The sequence below is a fragment of the Salmo salar genome, chromosome 02 (assembly GCF_965601325.2).
Source record: "Salmo salar chromosome 02, fSalSal1, whole genome shotgun sequence".
In the NCBI taxonomy this organism is placed as follows: domain Eukaryota; kingdom Metazoa; phylum Chordata; class Actinopteri; order Salmoniformes; family Salmonidae; genus Salmo; species Salmo salar.
Window position 1 is genome coordinate 63,802,572 of NC_138292.1, and position 17,306 is coordinate 63,819,877.

Here is a 17,306-nt window from a genome sequence, read left to right on the forward strand (position 1 = left end):
CGGGGCAGGCTACAACTACAGTCTGGTCTCAGTCAGTCTGTCCATTCCTAGCCTTACTAATTGTCTCCACGGCAACAGATGTTTTACAGGTCATTGAAATAATGCCTCTTCCCTTCACACAATCACAGAAAGCACAGCACGTCCCCCTAACCTTTACTTTAGCGTCTGAGACATTAGCAAGGCCCCGCTAGTGAACTTTAGCATCTACAAACATTAGCATTAGTAAGCAGTCTCCAGTAATTGTTCAATAGATGAATCTAGATACTCTCATCTTACACCATTGCCCTTTTAAACAGCACTGGTACCATATCAAGTTCACTAATGGGAATCTCAATGGGTCTGTCTGTTGGGTTACCACTGGTGTTGCCAGGTAAAACCCTGATGAGGTAGCCTGGTCCCAGAATTGTTTGTGTTCTTGTCAACTCCATTGCTGTTGGCATCATAGCCCAAACAGACCTGCACTCAGGCTACTGATAAAGGTCTGTTGAGAAAGGTTGGTTAAAAAGAAGTGTATTTTCTCTTGGTTTGCCAGGTATTTCCCCATGGGCCACCCGGTGTCAGTGCATCTCTACTTCCTGTCGGACCAGTTCCAAGGCTACCTGGTCAAGCACCACGCCACTAACCTGGCAACCAGCAAGCTGGAGACCCTGGAGACCTGGGTGATGCCCAGGAAGACATACAAGGTGGCTTCCCCGCCCAGCACCTTCACCAGGCTGCAGTTCGCTGAGGTAACTATCGTTCTTTTTTGGTTGTATAACGTTTAGGTAATGTTCACAGAACAGTAACACTGTAATATCACGACTCAGGGTATGACACAGATGCAGACACAGGAGGTGGATAGTGCAGTTCTCAGATCATTTATTAGAAAGACGGGGCAGGCAAAGGGCAGGTCGAGGACAAGCAGAGGTTTGTGATCAGAGTCAGGCAGGTACAGGACGGCAGGCAGAATGGTCAGAGCCGGGAAAAACTAGGAAACAGAACTTGAGAAACAGGAAGACGGGAAAGCATGCTGGTGCAGACAAGACGAACTGGCAACAGAAACAGAACACAGGTATAAATACACAGGGGATAATGGGGAAGATGGGCAACACCTGGAGTGGCGGTGGAGACAATCAAAAAGACAGGTGAAACAGATCAGGGTGTGACAGTCATCTTTTAGAAGTAGACTCACCTTATATACAGTAGCTTCACAAGGCTACAGTTCCCTGAGGTAACTGACAGTTTTTTGGGGTTGGAGTTGTAACGTTTATGCAATTTTCTTATAACAGTCACATAACATTTACACTCTTTCAGTAGATGCTGCCCCCAAATCAAGCTTTATTTCTACAGCACATTTCAGACATGGAATGCAACACAATGTGCTTCACAGGAAAAAACAAGATAAAAACAATGAAAATAAAAACAGAAATATTTACTACACAGCAAACATAGGAGGATAAAAGAGGAGTGTTTTAAGAGCTCTTTTAAATATGTCCACAGTGTCAGCCCCTCTCAGGTTCTCTGGCAGGCTATTCCAGAGGCTGCGGGCATAACTAAAGGCTACCTCTCCATGCCTCTTGGTCCTAGGCTTTGGGATAGTTAAAAGGCCAGTGCCAGAGGACCTGAGGGACCTACTGGGTACATAACTTAAAAGCATGTCTGACATGTATTGGGGTGCACAATCATGGATTGATTTAAAAACCAATAGAATGATTTTAAAATGAATTCTAAAACTCACAGGCAGCCATTGCAGAGACCTTAAAACCGGTGTAATATGTGCTCTCCATATGGTCTTGGTCAGTACCCGTGCTGCAGCATTCTGTATGTTTTGCAGTTGACCAATGGCTTTCTTGCGTAGACCAGACTATCAAGGCACAAGGCGAGACCCAAATGCAGACACAGGAGGCAGATGGTTGGAGTCTTACAATGTTTATTAATCCAAAGGGGTAGGCAAGAGAATGGTCGTGGACAGGCAAAAAGGTCAAAACCAGATCAGAGTCCAGGAGGTACAGAATGGCAGACAGGCTCGTGGTCAAGGCAGGCAGAATGGTCAGGCAGGCGGGTACAAAGTCCAGAAACAGGCAAGGGTCAAAACTGGGAGGACTAGAAAAAGGAGAATGCAAACAGCAGGAGAACAGGAAAACCACTGGTTGACTTGGAAACATACAAGACGAACTGGCACAGAGAGACAGGAAACACAGGGATAAATACACTGGGAAAATAGGCGGCACCTGGAGGGGGTGGAGACAATCACAAGGACAGGTGAAACAGATCACAGCGTGACACAGACAGGAGAGCTACACAGTAGTCAAGCCTGCTTGTAATAAAAGCATGGGTGAGTGTCTCTGTATCAGCCTGAGATAGAAACGGACGCACGTTGGCAATGTTCCTCGGTTGGTAAAAAGCTATTTCGGTCACATTCCTATTGTGTGATTCCAAATTGATTTCAGAATCTAAAATAACACCTAGGTTTTTTACCTAGTGTTTCATCTTTATTTACCGTGAATTAAAATGTGCGGCCAGATTCTTTCACTGTGCTTTGGCTCCGACAATAAGTACCTCGGTCATGTCTTGATTTAGCTGGAGGAAGTTGTGAACCATCTAAGTATTTAAATCACTAATACAGTCTAATCTATCCGTGGAGCTAAAATTCTCTGGTGACACAGAAATGGAAAGTTGTGTATCGTCTGCGTAGCAGTGAAAGCAATGCTGTGCTTTCTGCCAAGGGGTAACACATATAAACTGAACAGTACCGGACCCAAACTCAAACCATGTGAAATGCCACATGTGATATGTATTTTCTCTGGGTTAAATAGGTCCTAAACCAATGTAGAAGTGGACTGGAGAGGCCCAACCTACCTCTCCAGTCTGTCCAGAAGGACATCATGGTCAACAGTGTCGAATGCAGCACTTAAATCCAAGAGTACAAGGACAGAGAGCTGTTTGGTATCTGTGTTGGCTCTAAGATCATTTACCACTTTAACTAAGGCTATCTCTGTGCTGTGTAGTTTTTCAAAAATACAGTTGGCACCTAAAAAATAATTTAGCTGTTTCAAAACCAATTTCTCCAGAATTTTGCTTAAGAATGGAAGGTTGGAGATTGGCCGAAAATTGCTAAGAGGTGAAGAATCTAGATGACTTTTCTTCAGAAGGGGTTTCATAATAGCTTTTTTTGTGCAGTGGGGAAAGTGCCTGTGAACAGGGAGGGATTAACAATAGCTTACACTTCTTCAGATATGAAATTAAAAACTGTTTTGAAGAAAGTGGTGGGGATAGCATCGAGAAGGCAGGTAGAAGACTTAAGTTATGATATCACTTTCCTGAGCATGTCTGTGTTAACCAGGGAAAATAAATCCATAGATCCTTTGCGTGGTAGGCTAGGACACATATCATCAAACTTCTCATCTGGTCTTGCTTGACTGATACCCAGCCTAGTGTTGTTTATCTTATCTCTGAAAAATATCGCAAACTCATCCCATTTAGAAGTGGAGGAAAGTTCACATAGTCAATTGAGAACATTTGCAGAGGTAACATGTCATTTTGTGGGTTGCGTAAAGTTGAGGTAACATTCACATTGTAGTCTTTCAGCAGATCCATTTCTATCACCTGCTCCTGTATTGATTGTTTTCAACCATTCATTATCCAGTCAATGGACAACATCATGGTCAGTCAGTCTGACCATAACTGAGGTACATTGTTTCGAGGTTGTAGGCTACAACGTTCACATAACATTCACAGTTATTCAGCAGCCCCTGTCGTTTAGACTAGAGTGCCCAGCAGTTATCCAGCCACTTAGTCAAACAATGACCTCTATGTGTTAGTAGTATATACAAGCCCTGGAGTGCCTAGCACAGAGAAGCATGTTGTATAAAATGTGATTGGCTAGATCAGATATATAGTTCATGGTGACCTTAGCTATATTTATCGCAATGGCAACCTTGCAGAGAGTACACAGACACACACACACACACACACATTGGCGACAGGCATTAAACACAGGATCGGTAATAGCCTTGTAAAATGTAAATTGATTGAATTCATCGAATTTTATGTGGATTAGCGCCTCACCGGCTGCTTATTTGTTGTTTACTAATGAAACGTAGACTACTCACCTTCATGCCAGAACGGCTTCCTGATAGCGTAGTTATGTTAATATAAATAATGACCCTCTTTCTACTTCTGAGGACGTTCTCTAACATCCGCTAGTGAGCCAGCGAGCACTTTTCTGTTTATCATGGATGAGAGTGATCTTTTTTTCTGGTTTTCACACTGTCAGGCAGAACCCTCTGAAATGTCAGTTCATGTCCTCGTATGAGTTCCCTCTGAGCACTCTGAGGTGATAAGTCGGGGTGAATCTGACCTTTTACTCTTGACCTTCGACCTATTGACCTTTGTAACAGTTCCGAAGCGACCCTAGACTGTGAGGCAGTCATGGGCACAGGGAAGCCTCTGAGGCGTTCTAGTCTAAGGAGTTGTGAGTGACAGCAGACCGACACTGGCACGACTTTATCTGAGTACTCAGCATCGCAAAGGAGTTTCTGTCGGTTGCTTAGCTACAATGACTGTCAGTCTGTCAGTCAGTCAGTCAGTCAGGCAGCCAGAGGACAGATAGACGGACATGACAGAGCTAAGCAGTTATAGTTGACTGTTGTGAATGTCTGTCAGGCAGATAAACCATATCTGCAGCACAACTTTAAAACATAGTCTTTTCCTTCCATCTATAAACTCTCTCTCTCTACCCAATTTTTTACTGGCATTGCTCTCTAACATTGCTCTCTACCTCTCCACAGTGGTCTTAATAGACTTGCTTCCAACAACTCTCCTAAATAAGTGAGAGGATAGATGACAGACTACCACCCTACTAACAGACTACAGTTGTAGCGGTGGTAGTAGTTTCCTATGTAGTCCGGTTGGTCTGTATATCATGTATGACTTTACAAGGTCTCTCCCTCCTACCACCTAGAATTTCTCCCTCTGCCTCCTTTTAACTTGTACCATAAACTGTGGAGGCAGCACATTCTGTCCCTCCTACCTATAATCTCTCTCTCCACGTCCCTCTAACCATACCCCATGCATCACTTTACAAGACGGTCTCTATCTCCTTTCATTCCAATCTCTTCGTCTACCTCCCTCTAACTCTGCATAAGCAGGACAGGCAGGACAGAGGTATCAGTAGTAGCTGCCTTTACTCACAGTATACTTACAGTAGTAGGCTACGTCACCCTCCCACTGTCGTCCACTACTGATCTGGCAACCTAAGACCTGGCAACCCTGCCTCCCCCCACGGGCACCCGGGTCAAACACCTAATGCTGTGGTTTATGTCCTCTACTAACACTTTACCTACAGTTCAGTAGTACGTCACCCTCCCTCTGTCCTCCACTGCTGACCTGGCAACCTCACCCCCTCCCCAACATTACCTCAGCAGCACAACACTTCATCTTGTAACTTAAGCCCTCTACTCACACATTACATCTTACAGTGGTACTACCACTGCTGACCTGGCAACTCAACCTTAAAACCCCCCACCCCACCCCTCTCCCCCCCACCACACCCCAACAACCTCACTGGCGCCAGAGTCAAACACCTCCCCATAAAACATGACAGGTCAATTTCCATCAGGCAGTGGTGTGGGCAGCCACGTCCAACCAACCAGACCACACCTGGTCTTGATTTAAAACATTTTTTTTTTTTTTGTGTGTGTGTGTGTGTGTGTGTGTGTGTGTGTGTGTGTGTGTGTGTGTGTGTGTGTGTGTGTGTGTGTGTGTGTGTGTGTGTGTGTGTGTGTGTGTGTGTGTGTGTGTGTGTGTGTGTGTGTGTGTGTGCGAAACAGACAAAGGCCCCCAGGGTTCTGTTGGGTTCTGGGCCTTATTAGTGTCAGTCTTTGTGTATGGAGGTAATGAAAAGCAGGTGTTGAATGCAGCTAGGCCCAGGCCCGGAGCACTCCCCTGGGACAGCTTGAGATAGAGGACGAGGGTAAGGATGCCAGCTATGTTTGTCAATTAAGATCTATGGGGAGGGAGGGAGGGAGGGAGGGGTAATAGGTAGAGCGAGGGAATGAAAACGGGATGCATGCTACAGGATGAGGGGTTTGACTCGGGAACCAGTGATGGTTTTCAGATCTTGAGCAACAGTTACCACAGGTTTAAAGTGAGGAAGGGTCTGGCCGGGTCTTGAGTTAGGGTTGCCAGATCAAAGTTAAAGGAGAGAGGCTGGATGGTAGCCTAGTAGCCTACTACTGTGCTCTGAGTGTGAATAAAGGTCACACAAGCCCCAACTGACTGTGTTTGAATCCAGGGTTGCCAGATCAGCAGTGAAGGATAGGGGTGGCTGGTAGTAGTAGTACTACTGGGCCGTCACTAAGTAAAGTGTGAGTTAAGATCAGTGAAGGACAGGGGTGGCTGGTAGCAGTAGTACAACTGTGCCGTCACTAAGTAAAGTGTGAGTTAAGATCAGTGAAGGACAGGGGTGGCTGGTAGCAGTAGTACAACTGTGCCGTCACTAAGTAAAGTGTGAGTTAAGATCATAAACTAAAACAAGCTGAGGTGTTGGACCAGGGTTTTAAAGTGAAGTGTAGAGAAAAGGTCGGAGGTCATCGGATGAACCTGAAGTGGGTCTGAGGTTAATCCCTGTTTGACCGTCTCCCAGTTCTCAGGTGGTCAATACGGTCGTACACTCAATGAACTGTGGATTTGTAGCTGTGTGTTACTGTTTGTCTCCACTCTCCAGTGACAGTTTGAACCAGAATACAGTCGCTTCAGGAGATTCATTCAAATTCCAATTCAAGATATGAAAAGTATGATTCATTTTCAGTGAGAATATTGCATTTCCATTCACTTCCTGAATTGATGGAGTTGAAATAGAATTGAGCCAAAACCATTACTGAAGTCCAATGTTATCTATGCCCATAGTACCTTACCCAGATTTGTCACGAAACGATTTAGAGTCTGGAGGCAGTAGTCTGCAGCCAGTGGGTTAAAGTGACATTTCCTCAGTCAATACGCTTTTGATTTCAGTCTGTGGCCTAGAATCAGACCACTGACAATCAATGTGATGTATATGGTGTGATATGCCAGGGAGGAAAACACTTCAAATAGACTGAAATAGAATAGAATCAATAAGAGTAGAATAGATTATAATGAATTAGCATGAGGGATACTCTTCCAGACCTGCAGCGAATGAACAGCACGGCTGATAAACATTCTAGTTAAGGACGTTGAGGATACTAACATGGAAAGTAGTAGTTTGGTAGAGAAAATAGGGGTCGGTAACATTATGGAGTTGAAGGGTACCCATTTTGCACACTAAATTGAGGTGAATTGAATTGAAGGGAGGCAGAGCAATATCCTCTAGTTGTTGTTGCAGACAGTGTGAAACACACACTTACACACAACCACACACACACACACACACATATACACACAACCACAAACACAAGGAAAATATAGTTTTGGTTGAGAAAATAGAGGTCAGTTGAATTACAAAATTGAATTACGGAAGTGCATCACAGGCTGGCAAGATCCAGTTATGTCTCAGGCAGTGTGAAAACAAACACATATACACACAGACACACAAGGAAAATCAGGTTTTGATAGAGAGAATAGAGGTCAGTTAAATTACAAAATTGAATTACCAAAGTCCATCACTTTACAAAACTCACTTTACAAAGTACAAAACACACACACACACACACACACACACACACACACACTAATGTGAAGAGTGAATTAAAGGGAAAGCCAAGATCCTCTCACAGTTTGTTTTCCGACATCGTGACACACACACACACACACACACACACACACACCACACACCACACCACTAATTCCTCTGTGGAGGTTGAGTCTATTTATAGTGTATAGACTCATTTCTCAGTCGGCCTAATATTGAGTGTTCCAGTCAGCCCATTGATCTGTGGTCTGGTGTTAATCACTGGGTGTAAGGATGAGCGTATCCTCAAGCCTTCACCATCCCTCCTCATCATCCCTCCTCCTCATCATCCCTCCTCATCATCCCTCATCCTCATCATCCCTCCTCATCAACCCTCCTCCTCACCATCCCTCCTCATCATCCCTCATCAACCCTCCTCCTCATCATCCCTCCTCCTCATCATCCCTCCTCATCATCCCTCCTCCTCACCATCCCTCCTCATCAACCCTCCTCCTCACCATCCCTCCTCATCAACCCTCCTCCTCACCATCCCTACTCATCATCCCTCCTCCTCATCATCCCTCCTCATCATCCCTCATCCTCATCATCCCTCCTCATCATCCCTCATCCTCATCATCCCTCATCCTCATCATCCCTCCTCATCATCCCTCCTCATCAACCCTCCTCCTCATCATCCCTCATCATCCCTCCTCCTCATCATCCCTCATCATACCTTATCCTCATCATCCCTCCTCATCATCCCTCATACTTATCATCCCTCCTCACCATCCCTCCTCATCAACCCTCCTCCTCATCATCCCTCCTCATCATACCTCCTCCTCATCATCCCTCCTCATCATACCTCCTCCTCATCATCCCTCCTCACCATCCCTCCTCATCAACCCTCCTCCTCATCATCCCTCCTCATCATACCTCCTCCTCATCATCCCTCCTCATCATACCTCCTCCTCATCATCCCTCCTCATCATACCTCCTCCTCCTCATCCCTCCTCATCATACCTCCTCCTCATCATTCTTCCTCTTCATCATCCCTCATCCTCATCAACCCTCCTCCTCATCCCTCCTCATCCCTCATCACCCTCATCATCATCATTCCTCATCATCTTCCCTCCTCACGTTTTTACAAGCGCCTTAGATTAATCTGTATACTCTTTCTCTCTGTCCTCCTTCACTATCTCTCTGTCCTCCTTCACTATCTCTGATCTTCAATCTCTCTGTCCTCCTTCACTATCTCTGATCTTCAATCTCTCTGTCCTCCTTCACTCTCTGTCCATCCATCTTGCTATATATACTCCTCTTTCTGAGTACAGTATACCAAACATTAAGAACACCTAAGATTAGGAACAGCCTGAATTCGTCAGGGCATGGACTCGTTCCATTAGGTTGCTGGCCCATGTTGACTCCAATGTTTCCCACATTTGTGTCAAGTTGGCTGGATGTCCTTTGGGTAGTGAACCATTCTTGATACACATGGGAAACTGTGGAGCGTGAAAAACCCAGCAGCGTTGCCATTCTTGACACAAACCGGTGTCCCTGGCACCTACTTGCATACCCCGTTCAAAGGCACTTCAAGCTTTTGTCTTGCCCATACACCCTCTGCATGGCACGCAAACACAATCCCTGTCTCAATTGTCTCAAGGCTTAAAAATGATTACATAACCCATCTCCTCCCCTTCATCTACACTTATTGAAGTGGATTTAACAAGTGACCTCAATAAGGGATCATAGCTTTGACCTGGATTCACCTGGTCAGTCTGATGTTTTGTATACTCAGTTTATATCATCATGCTCTTCTCTGCCTGTATTCTCCATCTCTTTCTCTCAGTATCTAAGTTATTCATCTCTCACCTCTCTCTCTTCCCTCCAGCAATAGTCTTAACCGCATTAAATGGAGTTAGGGCTTTTCATATCTCTCTCTCTCTCTCTCTCTCTCTCTCTCTCTCTCTCTCTCTCTCTCTCGTTATAGATTGATCCCCAGCCCCCCCCCCCCCCCCCTTAGTCAAGGTGTTCACTCTTCACTCAACATATACACTGCTGCCTCAGTCGGCCTGTCTATCGATCACACAGGAAGATGCAAACCAACACTCACATTACACATCAACTGAGACTATCTTACGTAGAAATACTGGAAATCCTGTATAAGCCTATACACATAGAAAGTCTACATAAAGCCTTATGAGACATACTGGAAATCACATAATGCACTACTGTAGACATGATAGGTAATGGCTGTACTAATGTTTGAAGCTGCACACCAATGCTGACATTACAGATGAATTGAGACTAGTATACAGATGTAGGATCTTAATTTGAACCAGTTTGCTACAGCATTATTCCTAAGGGAAAATCAAGTCTGAAAATGTCAATGTGGAAAGCCTTTTTAAACCTGGGTGATCAAATTAAGATCCCACATCTGTACACACTGTAAATCACTAGTCTATACAGTAGACATGATCCATGATGGTTGTATGAATGGTGTGGGATACATGTTATATCACAACTACAATTTCCCATGACATTACAGTGTAGAGGCGAATTCGCATTCAGCGGATTTTTCTGTTCTTCATTTGCCTCAGTTAATGTTGTATGCAAAGTATGCATGAAATACATTATACGGTTGGACATTTCAGATCCAGTGAATTAATTACACACTCCCTTTTCTCTCTCCTTCCCCCCCTCCGTCCCTTCCGCCATCCCTCTCTCAGATCGGCACAGAGTGGGATGCCAAAGAGCGCATGTTCCGTAACTTCGGTGGTCTGATGGGTCCCATGGACGAGACAGTCGGGATGCAGCGGTGGTCCAAGGGCCCCAACGTGACCGTCACCGTGGTGTGGATCGACCCCACCAACGTCATCGCTGCCACCTACGATATCCTGATCGACGCCAGCGCAGAGTACACCCACTACAGACCCCCCCTGAACCAGCCTCTCAGGCCTGGGGTGTGGACCATACGGGTGTTGCATCACTGGAGCCCCGTGGCCGAGACGAGGTTTCTGATTAGCCCGCTGGCTTATATGAAGCATCAGCCTATAAGACAAGGTAAGAGTACAGCCACAGACACACACACACCACTGGCTTATAACAAGCACTAGCCTGTACGGCAAGGTAAGAGATAGGCCTATGTATATATAGTGCAGGTCTACAAATCACATGATGTATGTGATATATAATTGATGCAGTATGTCTTGTCATGTTATAGGCCTATCATGGATACACACGCAAACACAAAAGCACATTTCCCATGAGGCCCTGCTGTGTTTACGATGCTCTTTCTAATCAACCCTCTGAGCCGTTGGAAGCCCCAGTTGTTTGTCACCAAGTCAACCGTAATCACCCTCAGTGTTTCTCATACATACTAAACAGTATGTTAAACACCTCCATATCACGCCGAGGAACACAATTACACAATTAAATCAGTCTGCCCGTGTTAACTATAAGGGACCAGGACCCCTATTGTTTTAGCTCGAGTAATCAGCTGCTGTGAAAGTCACCCGAGAGTTGAGATGCTAACCTCGGTGTGGTGGCATATTCACAGCCCGACCTGTTTTATAATCGCACTGAGACCATTTTTAATTATGAACAGAATCAACAAATAAAAGTTAGCTGGCTTTGCTCTGACGCGCTGTGGGGTTTGGTGCCATGTGTGAGAGTAAGGAGAGAGGAAGCAAAAATATTCATCAATTGTTCATGAGTGTTTTTGTTTGTTTGATAGTTCACTTGTTTGCTTTTCTCTCAGTTGTAAATCCCTGTTGATGTGAACAGAAAATTGATTAACTCCACTTCCCCTCAAACTCCAAACTCTGTACTAGCACATAGTCAGAATGCTAAATTCACTCCCAAAGACTTTAGCATTGGAGATGAGGGTAAATGGACTGCCTTTCTCCACAATTTATGGAAGAGAATCATGAAACGTGCTGTTATGCTCTCTGAGATTATACTTTTGCTGAAGTGTTTTATTACCCAAGTGAGGCGACACTGAGCTCTACTTTAGATTGTTTTACACTAAACTTTTTGGGTCAGCTTGAGTGGTTAAAATAGCCCAGTTGGCCCATAGTGCAAACAGTAGTCCTAAACTAGATCCAATGCAGCATAGAAACTATGGAAACCTGTGAGCTTCAGTATCAAACAGCCTTATATGGACTAGAGTACAGTAGTTATCCTTTGAGACAGTACTTAGGATAAAACCATTCTGGGCTAGTTTCCCAGACACAGATTAAGCCTGGTCTTGGACAAAGAAGCACTTTCAATTGAGAATCCTTTTTAGTGTCTGGGAAAGCAGCCTTACAGCTCCTGCTCCTGTAGGATGGGGTTATATGCCCTTAGATCCCATAGTGCTGAAGGTCATGGTGGCACAGTAATCCTGCAGCCTTGGCCTCCTCTCCACCTGCTCTAACAGCCTCTAGCCTTGCCATACAGATTTACAACCCTGAATATCTCCAGGTCTTTCTACTACACGTAGCCTTTATGGCGTGTTTTTTGTTGTTGCCCTGGCTTAGCGCTGGCACCATGGGCCCTCACACACACACACACACACACACACACTGGCACCAAACACGCACCGCTGCCACTGTAAAGTCGGTAGTTGGCACCGGGCAGTGGCAGGCTTGGCAGAACAACCGGGTGTCTGACTGCATCTCTGTCGCTAGCCCGTGAAAACTCTAGCGGCTAACGGCAGGGTACGAACCCGGCACTGGCAGAGAGAGAGAGGAGAGGAGAGCTGGGCTAGCGTACAATAGCCAGGCTGAGGAGGGACGGCAAGCGCCCCAGTGTTAGGAGCACTGAGGAATGTACAGCTTTACCCTCAGGGTGGAGGAGTTTTAGGGATGAGGTAATGGTCTCGTCTCGCCTCTGCCCCCTAGCTTCCAATGGCTTTATAAAAAGACACGAGGAACAGTCGTTGTTTTACCAATTTGTGGCTTAGGCAATTATTTTATCTTTTGAGGGTATGAAGGGGCTTATGAATGTATGGTGTATGAGAAGATGGTCCTGTCTGCCCCCTAGCTTCCAATGGCTTCATAAAGAGACACTAAGTGCAGTCATTGAGACACTTGGTTCAGTCTCCCACTCTGTGGCTTAGGCTTACCCTAGAGAAATCAATAGCATGTAATTAACCAGTAACACAAAGTTTGGTCTCATCAAATTAGTTCACAATTTCATTCCACCCTTTAGGGCAATACAATCAAGTCAAAGTGGTTCTACTGATTTTCCTACTTAGATTCCCCATTCATGACTGTCTGTTTACCTGCTCATTTATGAACACTATCTCCAGAACAGTCTCACCATAAAACATTAACAATCCATTTTTGTCCCCCTCTTTCTCTCGCTTCATCTCTCTCGTTCTCCCGCTCACTCTCCCTCCCTCCCCCAGAGGACACGCTGAAGCTCCACAACGGACCAGCCAAGAACAGTTATATGGAGCAGAGCTTCCATGGCCTCAACCCCGTGCTCAACATCCCTGTACACCTGGGCCAGGTGGAGCAGGCTAAGCGCAACGCCGCCCTGACTGGCCCCGCCTTGGAGCACTGGGTAGACGGTCTGGTGGGTGCAATGTGGGAGGTGGGTGCGATGTGTTCCACCTCCATGACAGGGGGACCTGGAACATCCTGCCCCGTCATGCAGACCTGTGCCAAGACCCCTTGGAGCTCGCTAAGCCCCGACCCCAAGTCCCAGCTGGTCCCGCCGCACGCCGACGGGCGCATCAGGTAGCAGTGGCGCCTCCGGCTGGACGGGAGGCCACACTGCAGATCTTAAGTTTAAATAATTTATTTTTTAAATCTCTTTTTGTTTTCTTTTAATTGTTCTTTCGACGTAATGGATCAGATAAGAAGAGAAAAGACGGAAGTTGTGTTTTTTTAAGGTTGGTTGGAGGTTGAAGGAACGTTGAAGAGGAAGAGAATGTCTGGGGAAGGTTTTTCTGGTGTCGTGCAAGTTTCAGACTCCTGAAGTGTTCCTCTTTGGGGTTTTTGCCGGCTTTGCTGTTTTTTGTTTCCCAATGTATTTATTTTCATCTCATCGCTGAGTTTACTGTGATTGATGCTGTGTCCGACGTAGAGACAAATGTTGCTTTGCCAAGCACCTAGTAAGGCCGCCTAGTCTGCTGCTAAATGAAAGAGCGATTGTGAAGTCAGTCAGAAGTCAGAGTGTTCGGGTGGAACAGGATAGTCGACACTGGTAGTGGACCAAGTTCTGGGCCCGTATTCACAAAGCCTCTCAGAGTAGGAGTGCTGATTTAGAATCAGTTTTCTCTTTTAAATCATAATGAATATGATTATATAGACAGCGGGGGGACCTGATCCTAGATCAGCACTTCTACTCTGAGATGCTTTGTGAATACGAGGCCTGCTTCCCAAGGTTGGTTTGGCCTACATGTAGGGAGATAGACTGAACCGCAACCTCGTAGGGTGTCACGAAGATGTATCTTTAAAAAAAAAGAAAGCAGAATTCCTTGCCTCAATCTTTGCGTATGACTGACAAAGTTACTATGGCACAGCACTACATATTGACTTTCAGTGCCTGAACAGGAGAAAAGTGTGTGGGTGTGACTGGACTATGGAGTGGCATTAGTGCCAGTAGAAGTTGAATTCAGTTCATGAATGATTGAAACTAGGTTCAGTTTCTATTGGCACTAATACCACTCCATACTGGACAGCCTGAAACTTGAAATGAAAGTATATCAGCTGTGCTTTCGCAAGAAAACAGAAATTCTCAAGCTTATTTTTTCATTTCCTTTTCTAATCATTTTTGTTCATTTGTTTTTAACGACAGTTTATGTTGCAAGTATGAAACAGAATATGTCTCAAAGTTATTGTCGAGTGAATGAAGTGAGTTGTCCACAAGTTGCTATTTATTTATAAGTTTATATAAATACAGAATATTTTTAGTCAATGACTAAATGACTACAGTGCTGCTTTGGCAGCTCGATAAATATTTTTTTGTAAAGAGAAACTGCCTTTATTTACAAAGGCCAATGCCCCAATGAACCTGTATACCTATTTTGGGCGGGCAAACCTAATGCCCGCCTGTGTGTCTGTGTTGTCCGGTTTGAATAGCTCTTCCTGTCTTGGTTCTTTCGCTGACTGTTTGCCAAGTCTTCATCACACGGGGAAGCACCCAGGACTGAAAGGTCACAGAAAGGTCAGCTTCCTCCTGACAACCTCCCCAAACAGAGAAGATGTAAACAAAAAAAGACAGAAACACTCCAAAAACTCTCCAAAATGTGTGTTGAAGTCATTTCGTGGTGATGTTACATTTCCTACTCGGTTCCGTGTCAGTACCAGGATGTTAGTGATTGATGATGCTGTTCATGTTGTGGCAAAAATGGAAAGAAATAGTGAATATATCTTGTATCTTGATCAAGGAACTGTTGGATTGGGCCCAGGCAACTTTGGTTTTCACCTGTTCTACTACATGCTGAGTACTTTTGCTGCCATCAAGACTATCTCTCAGTTTACCACAGTTCAAACATAGCCTATAGCACAGTGCCCCCTTCTCCAACCACAATGAAGGGTAACTACGATCTGCCGTTTCGTTTGTTTGGCATCAACTCAATTCTCCTCACAACCTAATTTGGTCCCAATTTAGAATCCAATCTGTGATTGTCAATATGATTTGTCAGTCAAACGTGTTAAGTGAATGTTTTCACCAGGGCTCATCAACGATCATTAGTGAGTTAATCAATGGCCCAAGTTCACCTTGAACCTTGTTGGATGTATAGATCCTAATAAGGGTCAGTCCTGTCACTCAAACTTGAACTGTTGTGTGTTGTTGCCATGGTTGCAAAGAAGGGCAATTTTGCCTATATAGGGCTCGCCAGCTTCTAGTGCTAAAACCGAGAAGTGAGTTACCTCTGGTTCGTTCAGCCTTTCCTATGGAGAAAGAATAGCGTTTTGGGATAAAGACTGAAAATAATGTCTGAGGTTAACACTGGCTTAGGAGATCTTATACGTTTTGTTCTATGAGATGATATCAGTCAGTTATTATGACCTTTATTCATTATGAAGCCTTTATGTCCTTTTTTTTAATTACATAAATGCTTCAAAATTCACAAAGTGACGTTAGCTGATGAAGATTATTTCCTAGAACAAAACGTATAAGATCTCCTAAGCCTGTGTTTACCACAGACCTTATTTTCTGTGTTTATCCAAAAACCCTACAAAAATGGCAGTCATTTTCCCATAGGCTTTGTCCAACAAACCATGGCGGATTTAGTGCCTACAAAAAGACGCCATTACTATTTCTCTGTATTAGCTAGCTAGCTAATAACATAACAGCTAGATACAGATATGACCCTGGCTTCCTTTTACTGGCAGTGCCATTGTCACATTGAAATGAATACTTAAATTGACGAATACATTGCCCATTGTTCAAAAGTTAAATTATCATTCTCGAGAAGTGAATTGAAATATGTTACTCGATGTAAAAGTCCTATTTTGTTACAAAAATGAAGAAAATGTACATAAATATTTTGTATTGAAAATATGTTTAAAACTCATTCTATGTAAATACCGATGCAGTGTGGAAAGATTATGAAGTGGAATTACAGTAGAAGAAGAACAGATAGCTAGTGTTACTTGTTGCTAGTTGGGCACAGAGTGATTTTAGGTACATAACCTGTTTCAATGTTTTGGACAGGTCTAAGGAGTAAGGAATGACTCAGAATTGGGTAAAGCTTTTAATATTATTCTTCGCCTTTCAGAGAATATCATGACAGATTGTTGTTCTCTCTGCTGGAATGTATTGTTGAGCAACTGTTGCACAAACTTCTCTGAACTCAACGTTTCCCGAAGTTTCTGGGGAAACATCAAAGTTTCCTAAAGTTTCAGGGGGAAACTCTGTGCCTTAGCTATCGATCTATACTCCTGCCTAGGGGACTCTTAAAACTTTCTGTCCATCTATGAACATTAAATATGGTCGTTTTTACTTTCCACAAAAAGTGAAAGAAGAGCACCAAGAGTTAGTCAATGTGATTTGATGAATCTGTAACACCAAAAAAGATGTCCGCTGTTGTAAATACCATGCCTTCTTGTCTTTCGCTTTTACATTTTTGTGGATATTATTTTTTGTTGGTACATTTTTCTCTGACTGCTTTTTGAAATAAAAGAGCTCTCTCTAAATCTTGTCTCATTGTGTGGATTTTTATGCTTAAACACTTCAAGTTTATGACATGACAGTCACGAAATCCTTGTAACACATGTTTTTCGTAATTATTTATGTACGTTTAAGTAGCCATAATTGCATTTTACTATGGAAACAAAGCGTAAATTACACCATAATTAAAGTGATAGCACGGTCAAACAGTTAAGTCATTCCCACAGTTGTTTAATGATCAGCCTAGCTTCACCCTCTAAGTATTTGTTTAATTACTTGAAGTTGCTTCCACATGTTTTCCATGACTTAACTGAAGAATCAACCTGCCATCGTCAGCTGTTGAGCACCAGAAACACATACACTCTGCATATGGAAATTCTCCTCTTTTCAGCCTATTGACAGAGTGGAGAGAGTTCAGGCCTTAAAAAATACTGTACCATATGTCTCAGAGGCAGGCTACTGTGTGTAGATATAAAACAAACCACCTCAAACACAATATGCGGTAGCCAGAGATTCGGCTTCCCCTTGCCTTGCAGAGATAATACATCTAGAAAACAGGGGACCTCACCAA

The 17,306-nt window shown here is 44.1% G+C and overlaps 1 protein-coding gene across 1 annotated transcript in view; it reads left to right on the forward strand.

Moving 5' to 3' along the window:
- The window catches only part of LOC106588898 (xylosyltransferase 1), a 114,301-nt gene extending 97,540 nt beyond the window's left edge, over positions 1 to 16,761 (forward strand). Inside the window, exons 9-11 of the mRNA XM_045707323.2 lie at positions 533 to 728; positions 10,354 to 10,687; positions 13,017 to 16,761. Of these exons, the coding sequence (XP_045563279.2) occupies positions 533 to 728; positions 10,354 to 10,687; positions 13,017 to 13,354 (868 nt within the window). The 3' untranslated portion in view covers positions 13,355 to 16,761. The remainder of the gene's footprint in view (positions 1 to 532; positions 729 to 10,353; positions 10,688 to 13,016) is intronic.
- Positions 16,762 to 17,306: the final 545 nt, after the last annotated feature.